Source organism: Crocodylus siamensis, chromosome 12, assembly GCF_052110815.1.
Source record: "Crocodylus siamensis isolate JL-2025a chromosome 12, ASM5211081v1, whole genome shotgun sequence".
Classification (NCBI taxonomy): domain Eukaryota; kingdom Metazoa; phylum Chordata; order Crocodylia; family Crocodylidae; genus Crocodylus; species Crocodylus siamensis.
Window position 1 is genome coordinate 27,115,756 of NC_143406.1, and position 25,865 is coordinate 27,141,620.

The 25,865-nt window shown below is 44.9% G+C and overlaps 1 protein-coding gene across 1 annotated transcript in view; it reads left to right on the forward strand.

Moving 5' to 3' along the window:
* The first annotated feature begins 1,534 nt into the window (after positions 1-1,534).
* The window catches only part of LOC149854828 (uncharacterized), a 35,089-nt gene continuing 10,758 nt past the window's right edge, over positions 1,535-25,865 (forward strand). Inside the window, exons 1-2 of the mRNA XM_090024242.1 lie at positions 1,535-2,877; positions 24,344-24,392. Coding sequence (XP_089880368.1) covers positions 2,518-2,877; positions 24,344-24,392 — 409 coding nt within the window. The 5' untranslated portion in view covers positions 1,535-2,517. The remainder of the gene's footprint in view (positions 2,878-24,343; positions 24,393-25,865) is intronic.

Here is a 25,865-nt window from a genome sequence, read left to right on the forward strand (position 1 = left end):
GTGTGGTTTGTGTATCTTTGTCAAGTCTTGCAAAACCAAGTTCTTAATAGGTGTGTCCCTGGGAGCTGTGAGATTTTGGTAATGCACTAGGTAAAAAGAAGATGCACAGTCAGATAAATGTTTGAGATACAGTACTGCCTTTATCTTAAGGACTTAACACTTGGAAAATGATTCTTGTGTTTTCTGAGAAGTGCATCCATCATAGAGACTGTGTAGAACACCATAACACAGTATTATTGAAACTCCTTGTAGGTGTGACTGTTTTGCGTTGCACATGAAAAAATATGAAAACACTTAATAGTTCTAGCATTTTGAGGCCATTCACAAAAACACTGGAGAAAATGTTTCCATGTTTCCATTGCTTTAGTCATATACCAGTTTTCATTCTAGTGTACTGAGTTGTTTTATGGATTATTTTATAAAAAACTAATTTTGTGCTTATCAAAATTCTTACCAGGAGATAATGATCCAACTACCCATTGATGTGGATTGCTGGAAAGAACTTTCCAGTAGCTAGTGGAAAGTATTAAGTGTGCTGTGTTACCAATAATGCTTAAACTGCTAAGAGAGTGGCTTCACCTAATCCACAGATTTTCACTGTGGTAGTTGTTCTGAATGAATGCTGCTAACTTTTTATAAAGCATCTTTGTAGTGGGGTTGCAAGACCAAGCAGAAAAAAGTTAGGAAAGGACAGCGTGAAGCTTGCCTATGCAAAAATTCAGCTCCCTTGTGTGTAGACAGTTCTAAATCACCTAATCACATAATATTTTTTCCACATTATGCTTCTTTATTCTTATAGTATTTTTAATGTAATTCAGAGTAGTGTCCAGAGTCCACAGTTAGGATCAGGGCTTTGCTGCGCTTAGAACTATAACGTTTATAGCAGAGACACTGGTTCCAGCCTGAAAGCACTAATGAGATAAGACAATGAGCAAGAAAAGAGGAGCTATTCATGTGTGAAGTCTTTGCTCCATTGTTCTTTGCATGGAAGGAAGTCAAGCCGTTAGGCCATGTTTGGGTGGCAACATTAAGCGGTGCCTGCAGGTTTTACCTGGTGCATGGGGTGAGCATCCACTATGGTATAGAGTCAGTAACAGATGAGAAGCCACAGTGCTCTTCCACATTGTGGATATTTTACAGCAAAATGAGGGGTAGACTTCTGGTTTGGGACCAAACTGGAAAAGACTGGAGTTGTTCACCAGCTGCTGAGCTAAAGAGGATTTTATGGCAGAGACAGCAGACACCAGGCTACAGTGTCTGCTCCTTTTAGGTTTGGCACACTTATATGTAACAAGATCCTCTGGAAGTCTGTGAAACACAATCCTGTTCCAGCCAGCCTCTGCCCGGATGGGGAGAGAGCAGCACCTCCAGCCAAGTTTTCCCCACCCACTTACTGGGTCTGTACAGACAGACCCTCAGCCCTGCTTCCCTTTTGGTTATTATGCTTAATACAGAGAGCTGATTGGCCAGTCAGTCCCCTCCTTCCCTTTTCCCCTGGGATTGGTTGAAGGGAGCAGACTGATAGATGTTTGATTTGCCCATGTGGTATGTGAAGTAACCTGGTAGGGCTGTTGGGTGCCTGGGTGCTTGGACATTGAAGAATCACCAGCGCGGGATCTTGGGCTCCCAGCAAACTGCTACCTGGGTGTTATCTCTGGAGCCCCAGCATCTAGGACCACCAATTAGGACTGCCACTCCCTAAAGCTACGAGAGAGAGAAGCTGCCGAACTCAATCCCATTGAATCTTTAACTCAAGTAATGACTTGCTTGTTCACTTTGGCCATATAATCTTTTTTTGAATAGTAAGGGGTGGGGGAATCGGTATCTAATGATTAGTGGGGTTAACCTATTTTATATTTTCCATTAAAATAAAAAGAAACCTTGAATTACAGTTTTTTTTAATCCTTTATTGGATTGGAATTTTTGCTGAGAAAAATATTGATCTTTGATATCAACCTTTATCAAAGAAAAATCTTATTTGGACACTGAAGGAGAACTGGACTTGGAGTGACAGTATCTCACAAGGATTCTGGCAGTGAGGTGCCTAGGATTCTTCTAGATTCTACCTCCTGAAGTCGTCCTCTCCCTGCACCAAAGTGACCCTGACTAAAAGCCTGAAAAAAACAAAAGAGAAAGCATGTACACGTTTTGAGATCATAAGGAGCTGAAAGGACTGATTTTTGTAACTTTCCACTAAAGCTGTGCATCTTTTGGGGTTTTTTTTAAAGAAAGAAGTCCTCAAAAATATTTGTTCACAAGCTTATATTATTTTCCTATGCAATCCTTTCATTCAAAGGGAAGTTTTTAAGCTCAGGTGCTTTAAAAAATTGAACTTTTGTCCTAGGTAGATTTCTGGACAGATTTAATTACAAGTGCGCTTCATCTTTAATAGAATTTTGTCTTGGACCCTGCCAACTATTAAGACTCGTGCCTTGAATACTCACTTTATTGGTTGGCAGCTCTCTTTCTTTTACATATATCTAAAGGCACCTGTCACCTTGGTACCTAGTTGCTGCAATGGAAGAAGTATGGGTTGTCTACTTGTGCCTGTTCTTGCTTGTCTTGATTCTTATTTTGAGGAAGCAAAACCCTGATTTGGAGGCTGTAAAGAAAGAAAAGGAAAGCCAAAGCTCTCCACCACCAACCACTTACTATCCCAGTACTCCAGGCAAACATCTGGAATACTCTGAAGAAGAAATGGAGAAATCTTTTGAGAAGCTAAGTAGCATCTTGTTCGATTCAGAAGCTAGAAAAAGGGAGGTCCATCACGAGCAGAAGTCTCACCACCATCACAGAGCAGCCGATGCTGAAACTAAAGACATCACAGGAAAGGGGCCAGGACAATCCCAGTATCAGTCAAGCCAGCACAGGGTTCAGGTATGGTGCAAGGCCTATGAAGAATTTCAGGGTCAGCATTGCATGAAGTTCCTGAATGATTTATTGAATCCTGGTGAAATGTATCTGGGGTTGCATGGAAGAGAGGGGAATGTTTCTACAGGAGGTGTTTATGTATAATACATACACCCACTTGATTTATACATATTTCACTGTGATCAAATGATTCAGCCATGAGATCCACAATGTGTTATATGTACATATATGCATGTACTGGGTATACACATTTTCTCTGTGTGCGTGTCAGCATGATAAATGATTATTTTGGCTACTAATCAAACAAATGAGTAGGATTTTGTAAGAAATAAGGGGCCCAATCCCCAGGTGTGCATAACTCCATCGATTACAATAGATTTGCATCAATTTAGACCAGCTGTGGATCTGGCTTTGTGCCTAGTAGCTCTTGTGACCATTGTCCTAGCCTGTACAGGTCTATAATAATGAGCAGTGAGAAATCACACACACACACTTTTATTTTCTCTATGTGCAGTGATAATATGCATCATAATGAACAAAAATGCAAAATTACTCGGTATAGACTAGCAGAATCTTACTTGCCTTGGACAAAGAGCTTTTTGGAAGGAGGAATGAACATGCCTTATGTTTATCATTATCCTCATCAATAAGATTTTGTCCTTGGGGTGACAATTTCATGGCAAGTTTGCAAGGCTCTATTACTCTATGCTAGCACCTGTTTATATTCTTCATTCTTGAGATACATCTTCCATTGCCAGTCCCGTACTTTGTCTGATAACACCTTCTTTGCTTAAGGTGCATGCCAAGAAAGGAATATGCAGGCACTTGCTGAGAATAACTTTTCCTCGTCAAACAAGGAACATGCCCTGGGATGAGGGGAGCTGTTAGTCACCAGTGCATTCAGTCTTTTTAGTTAGCTGGGCCCTGAAGAGCTGACTAAGAAATCCTCCCAGTCTTTAGCAGATGACTGAATAACTATTTATGGACTAGCATCTAGCTGAAAGGAGAGGGAAGAATATCCAAAATGTAAAAATATTTTTTGTAGAATGTTAAGGTTGAGGCACCCAATAATTCAGCCACCCACACAGTTCCTGACTTGTTTTACTGACTAAAGAAAGCATTGTTGGGTTTGTGATGTCATCTGTAAGTTAAAAATGTCAAAGATCTTTATTTGAAGTACTGTAGGTCATACAGTGGAATAATGGGGTTAAATTTTGTTGTTTGTAAGCATGTTTATTAGTAGCAATCAGAATTGGGAAGAAATGAACTTTGTCAGCTCCTTTTTGTGTACTTAAATAACAACGTTCTCCAGACTTTTGCATTCCATTAATTTGTGCAAAAAAATGGAATGCATCTTTTTCCGTAAATCAGCATTGTCTGGGTGCTGGATAGCCATGGGCATGCAAACAAGTTACTGGAAGATGAAATAACCTGTGAGCTTACTGAACTTCACCTACTCCACTTAAATTACTGCCTGTTCCTACCCCACAGTAAATGGAGGTAGCTAATTCCACTTCTTTGAAGTAGATGGCCAAACTGACTGCTGTCAGTCTCATCTGGAGTGAGAACAGGTCCCAAACTGTCAGGCTTGGCCCTTGTTTGTTAGGCCAGAAGTCCTGAGTCCTTAATGTCTGACCCAGCATTACCAATGGCTACCTTTGAAGTTGGCATACAGCATGCAGTGCATGATAGCTTAATGAATTCTAGAGCTTTGATTTCTGGGTGTTTCAAATGCATAAGAAAGCACAGGTAGATGAAGGCTTCTGAGTCTCAGTGTAAGATGGTAAGGGATGCCTTAACCCTTCTGTTGCTGGAGGAAGGAGTAATGCTGTTTTCCCATGAAAATTGTTGATGCTTTTAAGTGGCTTTGCTGTTTATGGAAGATGCTAAATTTGGAGCTCTGGGACTGAAATCTCCATTTGCAGAACAATGGTAGCCTTGATTACAGAAAAACAAGCTTCCTGTCATGTGCACCTCAGTCCTACCCTGAGCTGCCCATTAGGGCTGTGCGAAGCTTTGGTAGCCAATTCAATTTGGAGGAGATTCAGCCCAATTTGGTTTCCGAGTCTCCAAATGCTAATCAAATCAGGAGACCCTTTAAAAGGTCAAAACTGAATCGGAAGCCTCCAAATTGATTTGGAAGGCTTGCAGCAAACAAACTGAGAAGAGGGATTCGGCGTAGGGTGATCTTTCTATATGGAAAAGGTGGGGGGGGAACTGCTCTGAGATTCACAATCACTGGCTAGCTACAGATGTCATTGGAAGGGAACTCAAAAGATCACAGTGCTCTGGGGGAGGGACATAGAAACAACATATAAAACTGTCTGAAGTGATCTGTGCCTTTTGTGAGCTGTCTCTCTTGGAGCAGCAGTGTCTGAAAGGCTCTGACTTTCCAGCTAGTCTCTTGCTATCTAGTCCCTCTTCTTGGAAGTTGTATCCTACTTACCCTTGCCTGCAATCCCTATTGTTATCCCTATCCATTCCTTTCAACTTATTCTTCCCCCTAAATCCTCTTATTTTTTCTTGTTAGTCTATCTTGATTTTTTTTCCTCCACAAAAAGAAATCTGTGTTTTCCCTGACTCTTTGTCATCACCATGCAAGAAAGCACAACATATATTATACACACACACACTTCACAGCACACCGAACATTATGAAGCGTGCTGGAAAGGCGGGCGCCAGGTTTTCTGACAGCAGAGAGAGAGGGGGAAGAGGGAGACCTGCAAGTTCTCCCTTCCCCAAACATAGACACACCCTCTTTCCTGGCAGCAATGACTATTCTGCTGCTCATGGGAGCAAGGAGGTGGTAGCAGTGCCTGCACCTGCACTAACACCACTAATCAGCAGTAGCATGACAGTCCCCACCCCAATTTCAGTTCCCAGCATGAGCCTTTCAGTGCCAGAGGAAAAGCTGGATCTGGAAGCAAAGGAGATGAGGGCCATAGCGAAAGAAATTCTGGGGAATGAAGGGGAATCTGAGTTTGTGCTCCACACCCCTCAAAGTGCCCCTAGAGGCAGGTCTCCTTCTCTGGAAGGCACTTTGGATGAGGTTGTGGGGGCAGGTGGCTCAGCTCCTCCTGTTGTTGTGCCTCTGCCTGGTGAGGAGGGGGATAAGGCTGGATCCACATCCTCAACCCAGAAGCAGGTGGGTGGTGTGGTGTGGGTTCATTTTGAGGTGGCAGATGATCCCAGGTATGCTACCTACTAGCACTGATGAAGGCAGATCAGCCAGGGCAAGTAGGTGAAACACTTCACCACCACAGTCTATCTGCTGCATCTCAGGAGGCAGCACTCCCTTGTCCTTGTTCCTTTTCAGCCTGGCACCAGTGGGAGCGTGCCCAAAAGAAGTCCCCCTCTTGCTTCAAAGCTCCTGTCCTCAAGAAGCAGAGGCAGGCCACTCCTGGACCAGTGAGGGAAAGGCGGAGAGAAGGGGGGGGGCACATTCCCAAGGCAAGCAAAGTCACCCAGAGCAGGTGATTTTGCTCTGGGGAGATGCTTGCTCTGGATAGCCAGCCCTTCTCCTTTGTTGAGCATCCAGCGTTCAGGCAGCTCATGGCACTCATGACCTCATCATACCAAGTGCCTGCATGCCTTTAGCAGGATGGTAGCACCCTCCCTATATGAGGCATGCAGGGAGTACTTGAGGGAGGCGCTGTGGAAGGCACGTCCGCAGATAGCTTTGCACTTCACCTCAGACATCTGGAGCAGCTGGTATGGAGATCATGCCTACCTCTCCCTCACAAGGAACTGGTGCAATCAGTCAGAGCATCAGCGGGCTTTCCTTCAAGTGGAGGCAATGGATAAGTCCCACATAGCAAGGGAGATCATAGTGGCCCTGAACTGCATGGTGCAGATGTGGCTCGTTGGGCAGGGCGAGCTCACCCACAGGTTCATGGTCACTGACAATGGAGCCAATATGGTCAAGGCAGTGCATGATGCCAACTTTGTTGGCATCTGCTGTGTGGCACACAAGTTCCACCTTGTAGTCCGGGATGCCTTGGAGGGGGACAGGGCTGCCAGTGACAGTGCCATCACTACTAGCCAGCTAATTTCGAAATGCAGGAAGGTGGAGAGCTACTTCCACCGGAGCATCAAGGTGGGGCAAGATGCTGCAGGAGAAACAGGCAGAGCTGAGCATCCTGCAGCACAAAATCATGCAGGATGTGAAGACTCAGTGAAACTCCATATGTCTGATGCTGGGAAGACTGGTTGAGCAACAGAAGGCCATCCATGAGATGGCCTTGGTCGGGGAGATTGGGATCAGCAGCCCCCTTAACAAAATGGAGTGGGATACCATCTCCCAGATCTTGGTGGTCCTCAAGCCATTCCTTGAGGCCAATGAGAGCTTCAGCACTGGCAATGACCTCCTTAGACAAGTGTCCCTGTAGTGAAGGAGCTTGAGAATGAAACAGGAGTTCCAGGGGGTCAGTGTTCCTGGCTGGGGCAAGTCACTTTCACCAGAGGTTCAGGCACTGGTAAAGCAGCTGAAGGAGGGGATCAAAAAATGGCTGGATCCATTGCAGTCCAGTATGGTCCATGTGCTGGCAGGCATGCGCAACCCAAGGGTGAAGGGGAGCATCTGCAGCAGCAAAACCCTCGAACACTGGATGGAGGTGCTGGTGAACAGTCAGGGAGGCAGAAGGGCAGAGGCGGGGGGAGGTGGAAAAGGGGAGTTCACTTTCCCACGCCTACACTCCAACCACCAACCAATCTCCTCCACCACAGCAGCTGTCAATGTGGGCCAAGGGCATGGCTTCAATGTTGGGGTCCAGAAGCACCAGACCCCACCATCCAGCAGGTAGTGCAGAGGCCTTAGTGGCTACCTATCTGCCGAGGCTGTGGAGCTGCAGTAGTGTGGCCCTTTGGCTTATTGGGCAACCTGCAGCCAGGTATGGCAGAATCTGGCCACAGTTACCTGGGAGCACCTGTCCTGTCCACCAACCAGAGTTCTAAGCAAGAGGGTGTTCAGCATCGCTGGTGATGTTGTGACACCCCACTGCTCCTCCTTGGATCCTGGTTTGGTGGAGCAGCTGGTGTTCCTCAAGGTGAACCTCCCACTTCTGGGATTCCCCAAGCTCCACATTCAGACAGAGTGAGTGCCACTCTCCTCACTCTGCACCTATTTGCTTTTTTAATTTGTTTTCAGAGCCTTGAGATGTACTTTCACAGAAACCTCTGCACCACTCTGCCTGAAACCTGGCAGGCCTCATGCCCGCATAAGGAGCTACCATCCCTGCTGCATTCATCCTTCTTTGCCTTAACACACGCAAGTGATATCAGTTTTTTTTTCAACAGTTTGAGGTACACTTCCACAGAAACCCCTGCATCTATCTCCTTGAAACATGGTAGGCTTCGTGCTGTTTTCATCCAAATCTGCAAAAAAAAGACAAACTTATAGGTATTTTAGTGATTCCCCATTATAATTTATTGCCGAATCTCCGAATCCGAATCATCTGAATCTGAATTGGGACAGTGATTTGAATCGCTGTCCTTCCAAATAGGCCAAAGCCAAATCCAAAGTAAATACTTGCTGCTTTGCACAGGCCTGCTAGCCATCTCTAGAGGTTTATTGTCGATAGTCCTCTTAGGCCTGATACTGGTGGCAGCAGTGCCATTAGTCCTGCTGATTTTTAAGATGTGGATCATTGTTTGCTAGGAACTGGACCCAGACCAAACCACTTCACATAAGTCTCCCCAAAGGCTATTGGACAGCAATATGGAGGTGCCAAGTTCAGCTTGAGCCGTGTTGAACCAATACCTGAAAGCCTGCTAGAACCTTCATGATTGTTTATCAGTTTTATGGAGAAGGTGGTCAACTGCTCTGGTGATGTGCAGCGATATATGATTCAGCGATGGATAATAATAGCTAGAAATCTGCCAGAAGAAAGGCATTGAGTCACGTTGACAAAGATGATCAATCAAAAGTAATCTGTAGGTCCCAAGCTCCAGTGAAGCTTTATCTCCATGATTATTTCAGTGTAATATTGAGCAGTCACACTAGCACTTCAGCAAAGGCAGTGTGAATTACTCTGAACTGGGCTGGGTCTTTCCCCACATCCAGTAGAGCTGATCACAGAAGTCTCAGGGGGGCACCCTTGTGCCTCTTCCACTCTCCATTCTCCTGTATCAGGCTATGTTGGCTGCCAAGGAACCTAGTAATTTTCCAGAACAGCTGCTGTCAACCTTTAGTATCTGATATCAAATGTTTTTTGAACACTGTCAGTTGCTATGAACATAAAACTGAAGTCTTGTAAAAGCGTTGAATTGTACTATAGCAGTGTCTACTTAAGCAATGATGCTAAAAGAAAGTTTTTCCTCACTGAACTTGGTAAGAACTTTGAAGTAGCTCTGCCTCCTCCTTGTAAAATAGCTTCTAGCATTTCCTCAGGTCATCTTTGCTTGTGAATTTCCTTTTGTCTTTGACTTCAGATAAGATCATTTCATTTCCAAAGCACTCCTCCCCTACCATGGACTACCAGGGGCAGTGGTTCTTAACATTTTTAGACTCATCCCTTGGCACCCCTTGGAAAATGCCAGCTCTTCACTTGTTTCTTGACTACAGAAAAACAATAGAGCCATTTGTCTGTTTGTAAAGAACTCAGAAAGTCCACACCAGGTCAGAATGATGATATTATGGATTTCTATTTGAAATCTCTGCTTTTATCTTGTGAATCATATGTACATGTTTGCAAAACTGACATTATTGCACAGCACTTCATAGCAGCTTTACGCACAGCACCCCAGAGTGCTACAGCCAGTACCGTAGCAAGGAAGTCTGGCACCTGAGCAAGTCCATAGCGGCAGCCCACCCTTGCCCCATGCACAGAGCTGGAGGGCACATGGCAGCCCCCCCCCTTCCCCAGGAGCATGCAGCAGCAGCAGGAGTCACCCTCCCCCCACCCCTGCACTCCCCAAATGAGCCACCTGTGGCTCTGTCTCTCCCTGGCTGGGCAGTGTCTCTTGCCACCCCTTCACTATGGCACCCGGGAAAGTCGCCCCACTCATCTCCCACCCCCACCCCAGGCTACGGCACCCTGGCGAAGAATCACTGACCTATGCTTGTGGAAACTGAACGGCTTGCTGGTAATATGAACCATTTTTTACCATTCAAACAAAATAAAATGAAGGGATTTAATGCAAAAATAAAAAAGGCAAGAGGACTTGTAGGGTTACTAATAAACATGGAATCAACAATGATCAGAACAGTAGAAGGAAGTACAGGAGAGGAAATCTGTTCCTTTGCAGTCAATGAGAGCAGGGTTTGTCTTAAGTTTTGCTTTTCTAGAAGTCAGGAGAAATGGACTGAGACAGATGGCAACAAGGAATGGGCCTCCCACACAGGGATAATAGATTGTCTGCCAGTCTGCAGTACCATAGTGCCATCTCTAAGCAGGCATACTAGAGCACACACCTGCTAGGACAAGGCAGTTGCAGGAAGTCTTTAATAAAGCCGGGGGGTTTAAAAACTGATAGTGCCAATTTAGTCACGCAGTGGTGACAGGCTGGTATAGCAACCTAGCTAATGATAAATTGGGTGGAGCATCTCAAGCTGCTTGACTGGAGATTGGCGTAAGACCCCATGACAGGGGAAATTAAAGTTTAGAATGAGTATGCTTGATCCCACTTCCTTAGCATGCTTATAGCCTGTCTGGGCTGCCTGTCAGTGAAGCTCACATCCAGACCACTTCAATGGCTTTAGTGGAGTTGCTTCAAATTTGTCTGGTGGTATAACTGCGACCAGAATATGGACGCTTTATGTATATTCAGACTGTGTCTTCCTCGGATCAGAAGATTGGATGAAAACCATTCCCCTGTTGATATGCCTCAAACACCTAGGGCTCATAAGAAAAGTAGCCACTCTAACTGTTCTGGCCAGGGTTCTCCTGAATGTGAGACTCTCATAGCTGTGCTCAGAAAAAATGCTACCATGTCTAATATAGCTCTAATATATACATGATATATACACAATACAGTCTAATATATAAGTGATACAGATTTGTCTGTTATTAAAATGGAAAGACCGAACTGCTGGAAAAATATGTAAGGATTGTAGTCAACACTATTGCTTTCTGTAACATGAGAATGGTCCCATCTTTCATCTGTTTCATATCTGAAGTCAATACCAGGCTTTCTTTTCAACTACATTTAATGATTTCCAAGTGGTTTTGATTTTTCAGTGAGGAATTCTTAGTTCAGGAAGGCACTTAAGCCCAAATTATGAAAGATTTAGCAGCTAGGCATCTAGAAACCTTTAAGAATCTTGGCCTTGGATACAGTGCTGACAGGCATCTTGGACAGACGTTATCTAAATTAAGATCTTCATACATCATTTTGCTGGGTTTTTCCTTTTCTTTTCACAGCCTGCATATTGTGTTTTAAGGTGGGTATAATCTATCTGTTATCTAGGCACTTATGTAGCTTCCCTCACTAAAGTATTTGAGCACTTCCCAAGTATTTAAATATAGAAACAACAAACATTCAATGTATATGAAGGCAATGCAATGTTTATACTTCAGAACTGACTCTGATCAGCCACATTGCTGCCTTGCCATCTAGTGCTGGTGGTCCTTGAAAGACACCCCAGGGTGTTGTGACACCCTGCATGAGAATCACTAGTCTAAAAATATCATGGATTGGGTTTCCTAGCATTAAGGACAGCTTAGTGTATAGCAAGAAAGAATTTTTTAAATTTCAGGATTTAATTTCCACTCAGATATATAGAAGTCAGTTAGCTATGAAATTCTAATGGTTGCTCTCACTGCTGTGATATAAACTTAGTCTTTGTTCCTGGCTGGATGAGTGGAGCTGTAGTGAGAAGAGGAGAATATGATCAAGTCAGGATCTACCTGATTCTCTCAGGGAAAGAGCAGAAGCCATTTGTGGTGTTTGGAGTTAAGGTCTCCAGATAATTTAAATGTTTCCTTTGCTGGCCATTTGAGCAAGGCATTGGCTGAGATGTCACTGCTAAAAAAAGCAGGCTGTGGTTAATACTATGAGAGTGTAGTGTGTGCATGCTGGTTCTAGACATGAAGGTCATGAACAGATGCTTGTCTGACTAATTGTCTTTTGGCCAGCAATTTTGCACATTCCATCTAGCAAAAAGTGCAGTCATATGCTAAGACCTTATCCATCTCATTGAAGTGAGTTTGTGCCAAAGGTCTGGCCTGAGGTTTGGAAAAGGAGCCCTACTACATGCCTAGTTAAGCACTATCTGTCTAGCTGCATCTCATGCAATTGCTTAATGCATTTATTGAATATATTGGTTTGCAATATCTTGCCAGCCATGCACTCCTTCACAGCCCCAGGTAAAAAGGTGTTGATTGAATCTGCATAATATACTCCTTGGTGGGTTTGGGAACACATTTCAGGAAGTCTGTTTCTTAGATGTGTTACATTAGTACTGTGCTGTTTATAACTGGCTTTGTTGGGCGTTAGACACAGCAAATGAGAGGAAGCAGCAGAAGGGGAAATGGGCCTGAGAGAGGCACATTTAAACCCATGCTGATGCCAAGGAACCAGTCCCAACATGGACAAAATAACCTAGCTTCATCCTAGCAATAGGCTGCACCAAGCATGGCAAACCATAGCTATTTCTGCATAGGACTATCAGTTTATTGTGCAAATTTTTAATGGAAAGTTTAGGTACTTGGGCCTTTGGTAGATGACAGTCCATTTAACTGAGAGGGACACTTGAACAGAATGTTAACCCTACTCTTCATATCTTATTTAGCTAGTCTGTAAAAGTGCATATCTACCCTGCCTTCTGACTGACTTCAGACTAACATGGCTAGCTATTTTGCTAACATTACTTTAATCATAGTTAGGAACCCACTGATTTCATGGTGGGAGTGAGGTGTGTGGCAGCTCCTTTTATTTTGCAGGTTCCCCTGCACACCCCTCCCCCCCACCCCCGATCAGCTGGGTGGCAAAAACCATGGTTTTAAACATGGTTCTGTTTTTGCCTCTCAGCCAGTCACCAATGAACAGCATGGCTGCCAAGGCCCCTCAGGCAATCAACAGCAAGTGGCAAAAATGGCGCCACCATATTTAAAACTGTGGTTTTTGCCTCCCATTCAATCAGGAGCAAGCGGCGATTGGCAAGCAGCAGGGCCCCTCCACCAATCAATGGTGGGGGGCTCACAGTGGAACCTGCAGGATGAACACAGCAGGGATGGTAGCCACGCAGCCCATTCCCATCGTGAATTTGGTAGGTCCCATAGGCGACTAGTAGGGGGGGATGGGCTGGTGCCCCCCCCGACAGCTGACACTGATGCTGTTGGTAGCACTTGTGCCCCCCTGACAGGGTTGGCAGCTTCTGTGGGTGCCCCCCTCAGATTCAGGAGGCACCAGTCACTCATGGTAGGTCCCTAATAATCATAGTGTTAGAAGATCTTGAACATCAGCCCTGCCTAAAGATAGTCAGAAGTGACCTTTTGTTCAATATGTTTTCCAAGAATTAGCCTTCTCAGCTTGCTGCTCTTAGATGCTATACTTCAACATAGGCTCCGGGTAAAAGAACAGTACTTGGGCCTGTAACCTTCCAGGACTTCTGAAAGTACGGGCCAAGCTTTTTCAAGCATCCATTGATTGTGGGTGCCTCTGACCTAAGATACCAAGGATATCCTGGAAATATTCACTGAGCACCCACAACATTGGTTGACATCAGTGAGAGCTGTGGGGTTTGTGTTCTTCTGAAAATCAAGCCTTTGTCTTTATTTATACCTGGAAAGCACCACGCCTGCTTCTGGCACTAGATAAATAATTTCTAGGCAGAAGAGCAACAGGGCTAGTCCAAAGCCATTTAAAGGAGAAATTTGGTCCCCAATAGTGGGAAATTAGATTGTTGCTGTTTAATAGTATACATGTGTACCAACCCTCTCTACCAATGCCGATTAGACACTGCTGCATGCAAGAGAATGGGGGAAAGCTGAAGTGTGGATTTGCTTATTAAACAGGTTCATCATATACATTCTGCATGATGTGCAGTTTACCACCACCATTATGGCTCTGCCTTACCTCAGCTTTAGTTTCTTCAGGACACCTCTAATGCTGTGGGGGAATCACAGTTCACTTCCCAACAGGCCTGTACTACCCCTTCCATTTAAGGGTTTTGTTTCTAACACTACGACAGTACCTGGAACATTGTAGGTAAAAATAAAATGACTAGGTGACAGACTAGAGGCCAAGGTAAATCAGCAGGTAGAAAAGAGGGGAGAAATGGAGCTTGGGGAGTAGTTAGCTATAGTGTCAGGCAAAGAGAAGCTTGATTTTTTTTCCAGTTAATGGGAAACATCTCTTGTATTTTATTTGAGATCCTCTTTGTGTAAGACGGAGTAAGCTGTACAGCACTGGAGCTTTAGACTTGAGCCAGGGGAAGGGAGTTTTGACTCTTTTGGCAGCAGCACAAGGAATAATTTTAGGTATCAGGGTTCAAAAATTATTTCTTGGTTCAGCCCACCTGATCCTCTGCCAAGAGCACCTGTTGTATCAGTTGTGCTAAAGTTTTCCCTGCACTGATGGTATCTTGCCAGTTCTCTTCTCCAGGATCAGCAAAAAGAATGGAAGATGCTAATGTGGCTAAAATTAATTCCTGAATTTCAGTAATGCTTGGCATGGGCTGTATCTATTCTTGGTTTTATCTAAAAGTCCTTTTCTCTGGTTGAAAGATTAGAAGCCGTTTTCTTTTCATTGTGCTCTATTTAGTATTCTGAAAGCTCACAGTATGGGAAACAGGTTCTGTCCACGAAATATTACATTAACATTGGTGATTCTGGGCCTGCTGCTGCTAGAAGCCCCATCATAAGTTCTCTTTGCAAAGTGTCCTGAAAATTTGTGGAGTTTTTCTGCCCATTCTCCAGGCTCCATGTATTTTCCATGGGAGGGGTCAGGTCTGTCCAGAGCATGTAATAGCAGTACTATTGTCTTTATCTACTGCTTGTTGAAGACAGTGGAAGTCTTTCTATTAAATTTGGTGGCCTTTGGGTCAGACAGCAGTCCCGTGCCAGGAGTCCAACCTCAGCAGCCACTTAGAATGACAGAAAATTAGGGTTAGAAGGGACCTCAGGAGGTCTCATCTAGTTCAACCCCCTGCTTAAAGCAGGATCGTCCCCAGCTAGATCATTTTAGCCAGGGATTTGTTAATCCAGGCCTTAAAAACCTCCAAGGATGGTCATTCTACCACTTCTCTAGGTAACCCGTTCCAGTGCTTCACCACCCTCCCAGTGAGAAAGTTTTTCCTAATACCAACTTAAACCTCCCTTGCTTCAATCTGAGACCATTGCTCCTTGTTCCATCATCTGCTACCACTGAGAACCGTCGAGCTTTTATATCTTCCTTTCATACTATTTTGACACTAGAAGAAGAACTTTAACCTAACATAGGATGTTTGATACATAGAACTCTTGTGGTTGTTATGGTAGCATTTAGACAGGATACAATCTGGTCTTTAGCGTGGGGCTCCTACCTCAACCTGCTAGTGCTACAAATATGAACCAAGGTGCCCTTAGATCTCCACTGTGGCAGGAAGCCACCTTTGTTTCTCCCCAAAATCTCTGCTCTGTGACAATTTGATTAGGATGGGCCCAGCAGAGGAGACTCACCTTTACCCTATCTCTTTAGGTAACCTGAGCTGGATACATTCCTGAGGGAGGGGGGAAACCTGCTCCCTCTGCCTATGGGACTGGTATCAGCTACCTGGGTGAGGGGCTTCTACCTGGGGGGCTAGAGTCTGCCGGGCAAATAGTGATGTATTTCAAACTGGTTGGCCGACAGCCAACCAGAGCTGGCCTCCACTGGACCAGGTGAATGAGGTCACAGGGGCTATATAAGTTAAGACTGCCCAGGAGGAGGGGGCAGCAGCCATGCAGGGGACTCAGAGAAGAACTTTACCATCCAAAACTGGCTCTCTCCCCCATAACTCATGAGCCAGGAACAGCCTGCCTCCAGAGGGAATCTCCACCAGCCTCTGGATGATGCTTGTGAGTAAGCTACTTGAGATCTGGTTAGATATCTAGCTGGCAGTAACTCAGATGCGTGATCAAAAGGCTACCTCAGCCAGACTGTTTTGCTCTATAGGATTTCTATGATATTGCTCTATCTTGTACCCTTTTTTCACCCTACCCCTGTAATCAATAAAGTTCTCCTTCGTGACTGGTGTAGGAGACTTATTGAGAGGTGGGTATAAATTATGCCTGAGAGGCCCCTTAGGTCTGTGGACTAGGAGGGACTTCCCTTTTTGGCCCCCGGCCTTGGGGAAGTGCCCAAGTTCCTGTACTGGGTCGAGTACCCATAGGACTATTAGGCCTGTGTTTCCTCAAAGACACAGGGCCGAGAGAGTCCCTTCTCGGGGTGGTGGCAGCTTACATTACCCCAGGCTAGCGAGTGTGCTCCAGGAAGGGGGTCAGCCAGACGCGAGGCGCCCCTAGGGAGGCACCCAGAGCCAGGAAGGTGCTCGGGCACAGTGAGGTGGGTGGCTTAACGCAGGAGCACCCCCTACTGGCCCACCACATGAATAGTGTTCAAGAGCTGATACCTTTGCCTTTGGTGTCAGAAGGATTTCATCCTCTCTTCTACTCTTCATTTTGAGGGAGTCTTTCCCCATGAGGTCAACATGCCAAAAACTAAGTGGTTGGATATCTTGAAAGATCACATGGAGATAATAGGCAGCCTCAAGGCTGCTTCAGATACCACCTGGCTGTCTGGTAATGATTAATGGTTTGCTATCTGATTTTCCAGTGGCTTCCATGGTATGTGTATGGTCTCAATCCATATATCCTCTCAGTTGTTACCTGTGACAATCTAGGTAGAGACTATGGGAAGAATTGCCACAGTCCATACCATACCTTTTTAGTAGATAACTAGTCAGTCTTTAAGGTGCCACCCTGCCCTTACTTCTGCCTTGTAAATACATGAAAGAATTCAGTCTCTAGGGCTGTTTGATTTTTGCACCTATAAACAGGTAATAAATTCACTTTCATTTTTAAAAGTCTGGTGTTTGAATTAAATCTTAATATCTGACTACATGCTGCAATTTGCCACTGGTGAAAATGCATATTGCTTTATTAATTTTCTGGTTATTGCACTCTGCTAAATTAATCCTTTATTTATTATAAAATAGGCTAATTTCGGCATCTCCAATTGCCTGGTCAGATATGTACTGTAATGGATTGGACATGTCAAACAGCAGAGACTTTCTCCACAGAGACTTCTCAAGCTCAATACACTTCTTGTGCCTTCCCCCATCAGGCCAGCTTTGCTTCATTTGCATGCCCAGCAGGTAGACTGCAGGAAGACAGATTTAGATCCAGGTTCAGGAGAAACTTCCAAGAACAACAAGACAATGGAACAGCTGCCTGAAGAAGCTGTAGACTACCCCAGTGACACTTTTTAAGGAAAAACTGGATAGGCATCCTTCTGGAATGCTTTAGGAATAGCAAATTCTGCATCTGTGCAGGAGGCTGGGTTAGACAACCCTTGAGGACTGTTCCAACTCTATGATTCTGCTGTGAAAACAGTCAAACTGTGGTGGTCCAATATGTGAAAACCACGTACAAAATAAGAACCACTCTATGCTTGGAACCCAACAGCCACCAGAGCTACTGAAGAGAAGGCTGTGAAAATATATTGATGGTTGCCACAGTTATACACAAAGGCTCATGCTTTCTTGTGCTCCCTGTCTTTGTATTGCCTTGTGCATGTTATGCTGTCTTCTATTTGAAATCAAACAGCATCTTAGACCTACAAAGAGCCAGGGAAGTCAAAAATAGACCAGTTCAGAAGCTGAACAGATGAGGGGACTGGGCAGGTGCATTGGACATTTAGCCCTTGGTGTTTCTGCCAGAGTGAAAGAGTGTCTCCAGTCCCAGGGAACATATAAGGTGAATTCTAGGTCAAACCAAGATAGCAGTTTGTTTCAGCCAGCCAATGAAAATGAACCTGGTTTTTACAAACCCAGTTTCAAATCTTGTTCAGACCTGGCCACCAGAAAGCCACTCTGCACAGCAGTCAGCTATCTGAACCGCAGTAATGAAGTGGTGATGCTAGCACTTATCATGACAGATTTACAACTGGTCATATATCTGTCTTCAGCTTCTAGACAGCTGTAGTAGCAGTGAAAACTGCTGATGAAGTGGGGAGAGCCCTGTAACAGCACACTGACAGTGAGAAAGATGAGAAATCAAACTGCTGAAGTAAAGCTATAGGAAAGCCCTTACCAGACTATGTAGGATTAGGATAGCAGATGTTTGAAGGGCCTTCTCCTTTTGGCAGGTCAGAGATATCCCTGTCAAGATGGGGAAGGACTGACTTTTGGAATGAAGGAGTACATGTTTTGTGGATGCTGAAGGAGGCAGCAGCCAACTGGTCTCCTTTTAGGAATCAGTTGAAGCATGACCTTCAGTAGGAAGAAGGACTATGTCAAAGTTAAGGCTGTGTAGCTCTCAAGTCCATTCTCAGCTTCCCCACAGACTCCCTGTGTGACCTTTGCCAGCCACATAAGGAATCCCTACCCCACTGCCAGATGTCATTAAGGAGCGCTGCAATGAAGCTCAGCATGCCTGCTTCAGCACACTGCACTCCAAAATGTATATGCTGGGCATGTGAAGCTGGGCATGTCCCAATGAGCTTTCTGTCCTGGGTCTGCCTATTGGCGTATGGCCAGCATTGATCATTTTGGGGTGTGCTCTGTGGGCACCTCTAGGCACAGTTCAAATAAATATTAATATGCTACTGTTGATGCTTACAAGGAGCCTTAAAAACTCAAGAGATCTTGTCAACTAACACAAATGAGGTGCAGGCATGAGACAGAGAGCAGGGGAAAGCAAATGAGCAACGAGAGGCTAATAGAGGAGTGTTTTAAGAGAAAGGCACAGGAGCCCTTCCAAGCATAGGTTGCATTATGAAGGGGCAACACAAAGCTGAAACTTGGAGACAATGGAAGAACCTTGGCAGGCATAGGACAATAGGAAACAGTGAGAGCTGGGATGGAGACTGAGAATGAGCTCCAAGGATGAGAACTGGGTGCTGAGATTTGGTGCAATGAGGAAAAGGGGAAACTCTGAATAGATTCTCAAGAAGGGGGGTGTGGGTGGTACAACTGGAAATTCTGGGAACAACTGAACTTGCCCAAGATGAAGTGCAGGTGTTGAAGAGAGTTGCCTAAGAAAGAGGATGCAGATCTAGGAGAGGAGGATGGCAGAAAATGGAAACCCAAATTGATGACCAATGAAGTGTACTTTAAAGAGGAGACTGAGAAGCGCTGACTGTGACCAAAGAAGTAGGAAGAGTCTGCTGCTGTGGCTTGAGTACCTGGGAAAGTGAGCCTATAGAGAGGCCAGCAGATGATGGTGAGGGCCAGGAGGTGAGGAGATCAGTGAGATACTGAGGATGGAGAAAAATGGGGGGACAGGATTAAGGATCCTGTCAGAGAAATTCAAGGGGAGGAAGTGAGGAGGACAGGGAAAGAATGGGCATGTTGGGAGGACCAGAAAGAGAACAACTTCCCCAGGAGCAAGGGGAGGAAGCTGAGAAAGGTCTAGGGAGGAGATGAAGGTGATCAAGGAGATGGTGAGGTGATGGGGGACCAAATCTTCCAGTAGAAGAGAGAAGAGTGGAGCAGGAGGAGGACTAGAGAGGTGGGAAGAAGGCTAACAAATATGGAGCCCATAAAGCAGAGAGAAAGGGTGAGAAAACTCGGTAGATTATGAGGTGTTGGAGAAGATATATATGAGAGGGGAGATGGAGAAGATCTGTGCAGTTCAGCAAGGAATCAAATGCCTGGGAGGAACAATGGATAGAAGAAAATGAGTCTGTAATTCAAATGGAGGCAATTAGTAGTGATAGAGCTTGATGAAAGGAACAGTGAGCCATTACTTTCAGACAGCAGGAGGAGTAAGAGCAGAGGAGGCTCCAGGGAGGCAGAGAAGAGGAGGGAGGTCAAGAAGGACGCGTATTCGGGGGGTAGGAGGGGGGCTGTTAGGAAGAGGTGAGCCCAGTAGTGATGCTGCTGCTTCCTTCTTCACCTAATGCCCAGCCTGTCCCTGGAATCCTTCTGTTAGTGCTGAATGGGAGGAAGAGGAGGCTTCTGTAACATCTGCTCTCTGAGAGGACCACCACAGCTTCTAGACTAGTGTGGGAACAGTAAGAAGATGGCAGCTTTCTTCCTTCTGCCCCTAGAAGTCAGTGAAAAGTCTGAACAAAAATCAGTCTGTTGACTCTGGCATCCAAGTTGCCATGCCAAAGACGATACCAATGAGAGGGGACAGAGAGAAACAGATGCTTGTGTTCACATGTGTCTAACATGCTGCAACATGTTTGGCAGACAGGCATTTGAGGGTGAATGCTCCAGGCTACATTCTCCACTGGATTTGGTGGACACAGCTCCATGGCAGTCAGTGGGCTTGCACCTGTGCACATTCAAAGTTAATTAACCTATGAGGCACAAAGTAAGTGGTAATCCTGGCCTGTTCCATATCAGTGAGCATTGCTGCCATTCCTCAGTACATGTTTGCCTTCATACAGAGTTTGCTATTCTAGGTTTGACACTATCAGTGTTTCTGATCCTCTTTCCAGCCCTTTATCTGCTTGAATGCTCTGGTTGAAATTTTGCTCTTGCAAAGACAGGTGATTTGACCCTCAGTCTAGTCTCTCTGTTTGTTTCTACAATGACTTCTGGCTGCCACCACCACAAACCCCCCACCCAAGAGTCAGAGTGTAATTCGAACCCTGGCCAGTCATAGACTTAGCTCATACTGATTATGTGATAAATATAGTCCATATCCCAAGGACACCCAGTTCCTACATGGCATCTATCTAAGTGAGCTTGACATTCTTAACCGCATCAGTGAAGCCACCAGTGAAAGCCCTGAGTGCATCTACTGGTGACCGAGAAAATCTGAAAACCAGCTCTTGCTTTAAATTTGTTCCTGACAGTGTCTATGGCCATACACCAAGGTGATCTATAGCCATACACCAAGGGCTGCATGCAGTAGCACATGTTCTCTGAGCAGTGGTGAAGGAATCTTGGACTCCTGATCCTGCAGGCAAGGCTGAAGCAGTATATGGCCTGCTGAAAATGGGCAATATTTAGTTACCGTCAGGCCCCCACAGGAATCCAGGGCAACACCGATGTGATCTAATCTGATATCCAACCTGATGGCTTCATAAATACAAAAGCTCTTGGAAGCCTTGAAACTATATAGGTCAAGTTAATATCATGCCACATCTCTTGCCAAAAGCAGGCCTTCTAGACATGCAAGCAGGGGTAGTGATTAGCTATAGTTTTACCATCTGTGCTGTATGTTTTCCCCTCCTTGTTGAGTATCCCCTACAGTGCAGTATTAACCTGTTAGAAAAGCAGTCAGATTTACATGCCGGAGGGCAGTTCACTAGGTCCAGGGCAAGCACTGATTCAGAGTTTCACTTCCATTTATCACTGGATCCATCTAGGTGCTTATCTAAACCCTGTGCCCATAGTATGAGTAATAAGCAGGGATTAAGAGATCCTCCTGGTGGCAGGGAGCAATCAGCAAGTACCCAACATAGGAGGCAGATGCCAAAAGTAGCTGCAGTTTCGCTTCCCCAAAGGTCACTCCCTGATTAACTATGCATGTTTCCTACACCAGTGAGAGTTACAGGCCCCAGCAGCAAGTCACATTCAAGGAAACCCATTTAGTCACGGGGGATTTGGAAACAAAGAAACTGATGGGGTTAATGTGAGCTTTTCCAAGCATAGAGGTACTCCTTTTATAGCCAGGCTGAGAGTAAGATTAGAGAATACCGACTCCAGGGGAGTCCCCCCTTCCACTTCTTTCCCCAGATCTGTTACAAAAAGAGGAATAAGCTGTTAAAGGCTTTGGAAACCAAGTAGTTGAACTCATCCATAGACATGCATGATAGTATGAGGGAATTGGCCTATAAAGGCAAAAATGTACCTACTGCAACCATTACCAAGGGCTAATCACAGGGTTCAGAAACCGGGGGGGGGGGGAACAGAGCCCCCTGCCCTGATAAGAGATGAGAGTCCCTGGCCCACTCTGTGCCTTTCTAAGCAGCTCAGCCAGCAGCACCAGCGGCTCCTTCAGGCTTCTGCCTGCCACCACCACAAACCCCCCACCCAAGAGTTGGAATGTAATTCGAACCCTGGCTAGTCATGGACTTAGCTCATACCGATTATGTGATAAATATAGTCCATATCCCAAGGACACCCAGTTCCTACAAGGCATCTATCTAATGGATCTGAAACCACTTCATAAAGGAGGTCAGCACGTTGTGCCTGCTTTACAGGTGGCAAATTGATTTCCCAGAGCTCATCCAGCCAGCCAGTGGCAGGGTTGGGAATAGAACCTGCCCTCCTGAGCCCAGTCCCATGTCTTTTCTAGGAGGCATCACTGCCTAAGAGCTTACAGTATAAGCAGGACACATGGGAAAACCAGAAAGGATTTTATAGTTAAAATATTGCTTATGCAATTACATGATAGACTCTGTTCTTGTTGGCAACACAAGTGTTAGATTCCACTAGTTATAAGAATTCCTTATATTATAGCAGTGCCAAGGCATATCCAGAGACATAACTATTTTAGTGCCCTGAGCAGAGTGGAAGAGTTTCTGAGCAAGTCTTACCTCACCTAGAGACTCAAAGACCTGGGCTGCCCAGGCAGGGTCTCAGAGTAGAAGCATCTGCAGTGCAGGCTCCCCAAGTAGTGGCTTCAGCATCCCCTGTAACTGAGGCTCCCTAGGTCCACCATTCTGATGTCCCCCTAAATTTGCACCCAGGTTGGGTGCCCTTCTTGCTAGCTCCTAGTTATGCTACTGGACAGCTGAATCTTGACTGGAGTCTTATTGTGCGAGGTGCTCTACAGGCACATAGAAAGAAGCAGTCCCATTCTGGAGTGTTTACTGTCTGGGTCAGTAATTCTTAACCTTTTTAATCTTGAGGCACCACTTGTAAAATGCCAGCTCTGAGTTTTCACTTGTTTTTTGACTACAGAGGAATAGTAGAACAGTATTTCTGTTCCAAGGAACTCAGAAAGCCCACAACAGGCCACAATGCTTTTGACACCAGGGATTCCTCTTTGAAATCTCTGGGTTTATCTTGTGAATCATATGCCCACCTCACAGTGGTAGCATTGTATGGCACCCTGCTGCACCCTTGAAAGGATCCCAAGGTACCCCAGGGTGCTGCAGCCCCTTGGCTGAGAATCACTGCTCTAAGTTAAAATAGGAGGTGGACAATGCTAAGAATGCAGTTCATGAATCCACTTGATTCTACTAAGTGACAGTTTGTTTGTTTTTAAGCTGGGAAAAATTGAGGAGTTTTGTTTTGTAGGTTAAATGTTTGGACTTTTTTATTTCTTTTTTTTTTTTAAGTTTCTGGGCTTTTTATTTTAAAAATTAGATCCAACTGCACAGATTCTTACAGATTCTTACCTTTGCTGTGCCAAATAAAAAGCAGATAATGCTCCAGCACGAGCGCATGGGGTTGGGGGTGAAGGGGTCACAGAAGCAGAATATTTCCTCTGAGAAACTCTGATCAAACACAGAACATCCTGCTTCAGTTAGGACCACCTCCCCTTTTGATACTTTTCTTGGTTTATGCCCCGCACTCTGAACCAGAGGCACATAGCACAGGAGGCTAATTGTTGACCTCACAGAACAAGCCATAATGAATGGGCTAACTGCCCTCTATTGGCTGGAACTGGAATATCTTTACTGTGCATCAGAAACTCTATGTTGGTAATTCTATTGCTATATTGCTAATTGCTAACTCCAGTGGTAGGAGTCCGTTTTCTCAGAGCAGCGGGTTCTGCAGTCTGTCTCAATTACATCCACAAATGGCCGTCGTTTGCAACACAACACTGTGGGGGGAAGGTGTCATTTATTAAACGTTTGTACCATGTTTAGTGCCTTCACTGCTGCATAAGCGCTTAATAACAACTGTAGTGAAATCCTTGGTGGCTGAAGACTTGCGTTACATCAAAGACCTTAAAGAGCCAGTATTTTTTGCAGTAGCTGCTCAGGAATGTATTTTGTTCTTTATTGTTTCATGTGTTATTTTTTTAACGATACCCTTCAAAGGGTATGGTGAAGTTTGTTCTTCTGCCACCGAGTTCTGAAGGGAGCTGTGAGCTGGCCCCTGCAGCAAACAGGCCTGGTGTGCTGTTTCATTCAGCTGTTGCTTCCTGGGCCACCATGCTGGCAGAAGTCTGCCTGAGTTGGCACTTTGGTTCTACACAAGATGCGCAGTAGCGTAGCTGGAGAACTCTATTGGTCCGTTGTCCGTATCACTGCTCTCTGCTAGATAGACTGAGTTCAAGGGGTCACGGCTTCTACATTCCTTGCAACTGAGGCCATAACGTTTGTTGTTGTCATCATTATTAAATCCTACATGTCTGTTACCATCCAACTTGGAGCAAAGAACCGGGGTGAGAGGGCACCCATCTGAGGTTATTTTGTTTTTGTTTTTGTTTTAAAACAGGAGAAAACAACTCCTTCTGGAGGCGTTGAGAGTATCATGGCTGAGATTGGTGAGTTGGGCTGATCAGTGGGAAAACAGCTATAGAAAACTCCTGCTCCAGCTCAGTGTAATCACTTTATATGCCAAGAGTAATGGACAAAATACACATGGCTTTGCTTCCTGCAGCATGAGTGCCTAGGCCTCCCAGCAACAGATTGTGATTTCCTCTTAATTAGCATAATTTGCTGGACAAATGGACGTTTCTCTGAAGATAGTCATCTGTGGGAGAGTAAAGCCAGAAGGAAGAACTTCGGAAATTCAAGTGTAGTGTTGCCTTTGCTGTGCTGGCCTAGTAAGGATCTGTGTCAAGTGTGGATTCACCTGGGCACAGTGATTCCAGAAAGGTTCTGCTTTCCCTCCATCTCATTCCATCCCATGTCCTTGTAGCCATGCTCAGTAGACAGTTGATCCAAGCCTGTAGTGCTGCTCTGTGGTCAGTCAATATTAGGTACCAGAATACGGAAATGCTTTGGCTCAATATTCTGCCTGACTGAGGTGTGAGAGTGCCGAGCTTGTTTGCCTTCACCATGTAGTACCTCTCTGTTCTGCCTGATCTAAAAATGTCATTCACTTTAGATCCCAAATAACCTCTAGCCCTTGCAAATGAGTTCTCATTTCAGATGAAAATGCTGAGCCAAGAGACCAAGATTACAGAGGAACTAAAAACTGGTTGAATACTGGAGAAAACAACTGTCAGTATTCTGCAAATACTAGAGGCTGAATTTGGTTCAACTGCATCCTCATTTTCTAGTAGTCACAAAATTTCAAGGCTGATCTGCATTATTAGGATAAAGGTTGGAGCTGGTAAAAATGCCCTTTTGTAGGGAAAAAAATTGAAAATGTAAGGACTTGCTTTTCTTAACATTCCCTGTGAGTTGTTTTCAACAACAACAACAAAAATCAAAAACACTTTGTGGTTAAAACGGTTAGTTTCCAAAAATTCCAAAATTAGTATGTAAAAAATGTTCAGTGTTGTGTTTCCATATATTTCCTGGACAGTATCTGCAAAACAAATGTTGTCCACCGAGAAAAAATGTTTTTAACAAAGACCACTGTATGTCAATAGCAGAAAAATTTCAACCAGTTTTGCTGAATGTTTGGCATCATATGTGTATGGCGTCCATTGCAGATACATGTTTGACTGTGAAGAAGGGGTTCAAATCTAGCAGTGAGTTAGGTAGCTAGTTTTGGAGCTTTATCGTTTCCTATTCTGGATACTTTATAGATACTGTAAAGAAGGCCAGCAGTTGGTGTGTCCCATTCGTTGAGTAAAATTTTGAATGCCAGTGAATGATTCACCAGAGCCTCACAAAACACGTGCAGATCTGCTGAATCCTGTTTGATGAATACCATACTACCCAGCGAGCTCTTCAGAGAATTTGTGCTGGGTATGTTAAAGAAGAGGAAGCCTAAGTTATGTGGGTTTCCTCTTCCACGTCATATTTTTAGCCAGATTCCTCAGGAAAGTCCATTACACAGTTGA